General features: G+C 31.6%; 2 protein-coding genes across 2 annotated transcripts; one reads left to right on the top strand and one right to left on the bottom strand.

The window, feature by feature from the left end:
• Positions 1-340: 340 nt before the first annotated feature.
• On the top strand, positions 341-2,704 carry TPHA0H00720 (uncharacterized protein; the record flags this gene model as incomplete). Its single annotated transcript, XM_003686668.1, has 1 exon — positions 341-2,704. One exon carries the CDS (start codon positions 341-343, stop codon positions 2,702-2,704), a length of 2,364 nt encoding a protein of 787 aa, XP_003686716.1.
• Positions 2,705-3,330: 626 nt separating this feature from the next.
• TPHA0H00710 (alpha,alpha-trehalase) lies at positions 3,331-5,913 on the bottom strand (the record flags this gene model as incomplete). Its single annotated transcript, XM_003686667.1, has 1 exon — positions 3,331-5,913. The coding sequence occupies one exon, from the start codon at positions 5,911-5,913 to the stop codon at positions 3,331-3,333; it is 2,583 nt and encodes an 860-aa protein (XP_003686715.1).
• Between the last annotated feature and the right edge of the window lie 1,220 nt (positions 5,914-7,133).

Genomic DNA, 7,133 nt, shown 5'->3' with positions numbered 1-7,133 from the left:
CATTCTAAACGCGCGTTGTAGTCATTTTTGATTTTATAATTTTGAGATAGAAATCATTGCTAAATATTTATACTAAAAATGTCCCCTTTCTTTCGACTCTTATCTTATAATAAAACATTAATTTATATTATAAAAATGAAGTGAAATATTGATTAAAGTAGATAAATAGTGTTTCATATAACCTATTCAGTTATAAATCAATAATAATAAAAAAAAGCTAACAGGAAACAGCACAAAAGAAACACATGCTTATACAACATACGAGATTTATCATTTTTACTAGACAAGAAGTTAACCAATTTTTTTTTAATGTTCTTATAATTTAATAATACGTTGCACTATGACTTTAATATCCCCCAAATCACCTTTAAGAAATGATATTCAGACAAACACTAATTCACAGTATGGCACCATTCGGAGACAATCAATCAATAGTACAAACTCGAATTCAAATCAATTAAAAAACGTTCTTAATAATAATAATAATAAAAATAACAATATCAACCAAAATACCAATTCAAAAAATAAAATTAGTAATAAATATATCGATAGCGTATTCGATCCGAATACAATGGATGACCATGATATGAATCAAAATATTACAATCACGCACAGGATCAGAAAAACTTATGATGACGGTGAGAATGAGTTAACTTTCTATCAATTGATTCAATATTATTTACCATGTTTAAGATGGCTACCTATTTATAATTGTTCAGATTTCTTTAGTGATTGCATATCTGGAATATCTCTAGCATCTTTTCAGATTCCACTAGCATTATCTTATGCAACTTCGATTGCTCATGTTAAACCGTTATGTGGTTTATATTCATTAGCTATTACTCCAGTAATTTATGGTATATTAGGTTCTGTTCCACCAATGATCGTTGGACCTGAAGGTGCGATTTCTTTGGTTGTAGGCCAAGCTGTGGATAAATTGCATGGCAGTTATAATCTTTCAAGCCAAGAAGATGACCACATCTCAAGAATGAATATATCTGTGACTATAACTTTTTTAAGTGGATTAGTTTTATTTATTTGTGGATTGTTGAGGTTAGGATTTTTGGGGAGTGTTTTAAGTAAACCCTTATTAAGAAGCTTTATTAGCTCTGTAGGTGGCGTAATGGTAATTGACGCTTTAATTACTGAAATGAAGTTGAACTGCATCCTAATTGACAATGATCGGCATTATCACACAGCATTTGAGAAAATTATGTTTATAATAAAATATGCACCAAATAATTTCCATAAACCGACTACCGTATTGAGCGTTGTCTGTTTTTCCATATTATATTTTGTCAGATACTGCAAAAAGAAATATATCATAAAACATAAGTCTTTAATTTTCTTACCTGAAATACTAATCGTCGTTATTTCAACCGGCATATTATCAGCAAGTTATAATTTTAAAGATAATTATGGAATTAGTATAATCGGCGATGTCAACTCAAATAATTCTAATTTAATTGCAGGAAACTTACAAAATCCCTTAAGCAGTAGTAATAAAGAACTATTCCCAATTTTGATGAACACTGGTTTTGCTATAGCTGCATTAGGGTTTTTTGAATCTACAACTGCTTCGAAATCATTGGGAACAAAATTTGAATTATCTATTTCTTCAAATAGAGAGTTAGTTGCATTAGGTGTTATGAATTTAACAGCTTCACTCTTAGGAGGTTTGCCGTCATTTGGAGGATACGGAAGATCAAAAATAAACGCATTTTCTGGTGCCAAAACTGTAATGTCTGGTGTTGTTATGGGTGGAATCACTGTACTGACGATTAAATTTTTATTAAACTACATACATTTCATCCCAACCTGTGTTTTGTCAGTAATAACAACAATCGTAGGTTTAAGTTTAATCGAGGAAGCACCAGGTGAAGTGAAATTTCATTGGAGATGCAAGGGTTATAATGAATTGATCATATTTTTTATGACTGCTTGTGGAACTATCTTTTTTTCAGTAGAAGTGGGGATAATAATTGGATGTAGCTATTCGATAATCAGCATAATCAAATTTTCTGCTAAATCAAGAATACAAATTCTTGGCAGAATACCTGGTAGTAGAAACTTTGTCAATATCGATGATTATTTCGAAGATACTGACAATTACAGATCAGGAACCTCGATTACTAAGTGCAGCAGTTCAACCATGTTACATACTATTGATGATTCTCCACTATCAATTTTAGAAGAAATTGAAGGATGTATAATAGTGAAAGTACCAGAACCACTTACATTTACAAACACAGAGGATCTCAAAGAACGTTTAAGCCGCTTGGAGAGGTTTGGATCAACCAACGCACACCCTGCTAGTGCAGGGAAAAGATCACCTCACCCAACAAAGTATGTTATATTTGATTTAAATGGTATGACATATCTGGATTCTTCCGCATCTCAAATTCTTATTGAAATAATTGAAAATTACCATAAACATAACGTAGACGTATTACTTTGCCGGATATCAAATGATAAACATGTTAGAGAAATGTTGGAGAAATCAAATATTATAAAACTTGTCCTTCCAAATACCCCAAACAATAATAGGCTTCAAATTGGAAGCGTGAACTTTTCATCTTTCTTAAGTTTAGAATCGGCGTTGACATATATTGAAATGAAAGATAATGCCTTATCCAGCATGGATGAAGTTAGTGAATCTGAAAGTTTTATGTCTTCAACGTACGTAAATGCTAACCTAGTTTAGCATAGATATATTTAAAATATTCCTCTGTTAATATTCATTTTATATAGTATTATTTTTTAATACGAGAAACTTATTTTAATTGAAATCAAAATATAAAATATTACAATTATGCAAGATGAAACGGCGTAGATAAGGTATACATTTATTAACTAATAACATGGTAGTATTACGTGGGAAACATTTATATAATTATCACAAACACATAAAAACATTTGAAAATGCCTAAATAACATTTCATGTGATTCAATAATATAAATATATATTTTTAATTTATTGTATTGTATTTTTTCATTTAAATAAATTATAATTTAACTTTTTACAATTAAATAAAAATAAAATAGAAAAACAATAATAATTACAAAAAGACATGGCGTTGTCCGAAGATATATTGTGTGTTTAAAACAGTTATTTTATTTATGTTTGTACATTTTGTAATTTTCGACGCGAAGTATATATATATTGTCAATTTCATAACAGTAGTTTTGCAGCATATAAGGGGGTGAATGACATATTGATGATACTTTACATACCTGTATACATATATATATATGTATATATAAAAGATTATTTATATTTTTTTTGCATGTAAGTATATATCTTAAATTTTCAGTCAGAAAATATTATGACTACTTTAAACTGTATAATTTCTTTTCCGAATCTTTTAGTCTTTTAAAAAAGGATGAAGGTGCAATGCACGCTCCTAACGCTCTTCTAGCATAGTTATTCATGTATTTTAATCCCAGAATATAACTCGAGTTTACCCATCCGAATCCTTCTGTTGCCACGCCCTTAAAATCTGCACCTTGATTACCATATTCTGCATCTACTTTATGTGGATCAATGCCTCTTGTGACATCGTACTTTTCAACGACAATACCATTATAATCAACAAATGCTTTGGTCATCATATATAACCATCTGTATGATAGCCTAGTTGATATACCTCTGTATCCATATTTTGTAAGCCCTTCCCATGCAAATATTTGATGTGGAGCCCAGCCATATGGGTAATCCCATTGTCTAGAAGGTCTATCAACAGATAAAGGGCCTCTTGACTCCTCTGAAGATGCAACTAAACCACCTAAAACTTCTAATTTTGGTAGAGCTTTTTCGACCATCCTTTGAGCTTTTTCTGGAGTTGCTAATCCTGCCCATAATGCCCAAAAGGTCGTTGCAGATTCAAAGGTAGTTCTTTGTTTTAATTTGATATTATAGTCAAAATAAAATCCTTTTTCTTCATCCCATAGTTTTTCCTCTATCGTTGCTTTACGTTTCCTAGCCCGCTGCCTCCAATACGATGACGAACTGTCAGTATTGTCACTAGGATCAAAATATGAATCATCGAAATATTTTTCAATAACTTTGGCTATATCTGTTTCGTATTTATACAGAAGAGCATTTAAGTCGATGGTTGCCAAATAAGCACAGACACCTTCAAATCGATAGGTAGTGTCATGTCCTGATTCTCTGACACCTCTATCGTGTAAAAAAAATTCATCTAAAGCTGGTTCTTTCACTTTTTTATCATTATATAAAGATCTGAACTCCTCTATGGTAACATTGTATTTCGCTGCATAAGGTGCCAATATTGTATTGAAGTGACCTGGTTCCGTTTCTGGAGGAATACCTTCACCATCAGGATGATAACAAGATAAACCTGTTTCCTCATCATATCTAGGACTTGCTGTCCAAACATTTTTATATTCTTTAATGGCAGCCTTAAATGCCCTTCTTAAGAAGTTAATAGCTTGAGGATTGTTCTCTCCACCAATTTTATTAAAAACTATCAATGCCATATCAGTCAAAAAAGGTGGCTGTGATCTACATAGATAATAACTTCTATTGGCATTTAAGATTTTGCCATAATTATCAATTTCAAAAATAAAATGTTCAACCATTCCTTTAGCAACATCTACTTTGCCATTCTCAACTAATCCCAGCGCCATAAGGTAAGAATCCCAACCATATAATTCATTAAATCGACCTCCTGGAACAGCATATGGATAACCAGATAGAGTCATTTCACCTGTGCTTGGATCAAAATGTTTCTCCATAGCTAATGATAATAGACCAGGAGTGTCATTAAGTGACTTTACATAAGTTGGTGTAATGTGTTTTGGTAAATATTCTACTTCTAATTTCAATGAAGGGTCCATCTGAGATGCCTGTAAAAAGAACTCATATTGATCCTCATTATTATAAGGAACATAAATTCTGGGATTACTCTTAACATTTTTTGTCTGAACTTTTGAATCCTGGGCAATTTTACCAATCGTATGCAAATCAATATGTCTTGTTAAGGAGTTCCAAAACTGATGTTCAATTAGCCTAGATAACCGATTAACTGGATTTTCATTTATTCTTGCTTCATCCAAGTATATCTGTGATCTCCCGAAGCTCTTAGCTATAGTCAATTCTTGAAGTAAATTTGAGAGCATATAGGTACCTCTGATACTTATTTTCTGGAATCCAAAGGAATTGGCAGAACCAACTTTAAGAACCTTTGGCCCTGTATCTTCAATGGTAATTTGACAATTTGCATCAGTATCTTCATTTTGAAGTAACTCATGCAGTGTCCTATCGACATCTTCGATAAAAAATCTACGATTTCCCTGGCTGCTAATAATTATATCATCTTCCGAGCCTCTTCTCTGCAATAAGTGCGTAGTCTTTTCAACCTCATGTTGGGGTTTCACTTGGTCTGATACATCTTCAGTAGTATTTATTGTTGCAGGCTCTTTGTGTTGTTGTCCAAAACTATACCTATCTAAATTCGTCTTGAAATGTGAGACATTATCTATGACACTCATTGTTCTGGTTCTGTTGAATTTTGGATTAGTTGCAAACCTTTTTGCAGTTGATACTCTCCCTAACGGAGATTGCAATATATTACCATCATTGAAAGTAGTATTGCCGGTATTTTTTAATTTACTTGGGTCAACTTCAGGCCCATAATATATTTCAGCATTTGAGAACGGATCATGGAATTCGTTCAAAGATGACAGTCTTCTTCTGTGGTATTTGGGTAAAGTGTTATCAATAGTTTCAAAGCCGTCTATATGGTGTCCTTCAGATGTTCCATTTTTTTTTTCTATATTCACTGTAGTGTTAGATTTTGGATCTAAACCAGAGTTATCTTTGTTGTCACTATCAGTGTCTGTCTCTTTATTGATTTCAAAAGTTGGCAAACGAGAGCCTATTTCACTCATTTTTTTTAAGCTGTAAGGGTTGTTATATATTTGACGCTATTGCCGATGGGGAGCAGTGGACAATAATTAAAATTTACTGTTGTATGATACAATTTAATACCAGGCTTCGCAGGTATATGCTTTTCATATATATATATATGTATATATCGGAGTTTGAATAATATTCATCAGCCTTAGTAATCAAACTCAGTTATATATTTATTTCAAAATAAAAATAATTATTTAAACCTTCTGTTTAGAAATGAAATTTTAGTTCAAAAATATCTTAAAAGCATAACATAATGTGTCGATATTAGATAGAGGCAAAAAAAGGAACAGTTTTTTATTCCCTTAAAATATTACATCAGTTGATTAATGGAAATAAACAAATTAGGTCATATTTAATAAAGATATAGATTAAATTATTAGAGAATTCCCGTAATAATTACTATAGGGACTACACATATATTATTTTTATGTTGATATATAATAATAACTATAAGAACGAGGACGACAACCATTTTTTTCAAAAAAAATTGATAAGAAAAAAAGGTCACAGAATGAACCTCAAAAACTATGAAAAACATCGAAATAGAAAGGATAATTCTTACGAAAACCATGTTACATGTACAGCAATATACTAATAACCTAACTAAAAGTAATAAAAAGTGACCACTCAAATTCTTTATGACTGTGTTCCTGTATATTTTAGTACTATGCGGGACCATCTGATTACATAGTTATTGTCTGACTTCTTTTAAGGATAACTTCACATATTTTTATACCCAATTTATAGTTTATACGAATAACCCTTTAAAATCACACTCTAGGACCAAAGTTCACAGACAAAACAAATCTACAAGGCTCAATCAATACATTATTGCAACTAGAGTAGAAGAGAAGTTGAAGGAATACTCAATGAAGAATTAATTGTATTCTTCAGTGTAATGTGGACTGAGAGCCGTAAAGTATAGTGTATTGAAGCGCAAGTAGTGTCACGAATATATTCACCACCATTACCCAACACAAATAAATGATACAGCCAACAATCCAGAGCTGGTGTATTTGTGACACTTCCGATTTTATTCAGTCAAGAAACCACTGATTGTGTCATTCCATCTTCCAACGGAAGACCATCACGTGACGAATTGCTTGCCAAATCACATAAAACGAAACGAAAAGCTTTTGTAAAGCCGTTGCTTCTCGATCTTTTTTCGTATTTTTCATATTTTTCATAATAT

The sequence above is a fragment of the Tetrapisispora phaffii genome, chromosome 8 (assembly GCF_000236905.1).
Source record: "Tetrapisispora phaffii CBS 4417 chromosome 8, complete genome".
NCBI classification, from domain to species: domain Eukaryota; kingdom Fungi; phylum Ascomycota; class Saccharomycetes; order Saccharomycetales; family Saccharomycetaceae; genus Tetrapisispora; species Tetrapisispora phaffii.
Note: the sequence above shows the minus strand (reverse complement) of the source record. Positions and strands in the feature narration are given on the sequence as shown.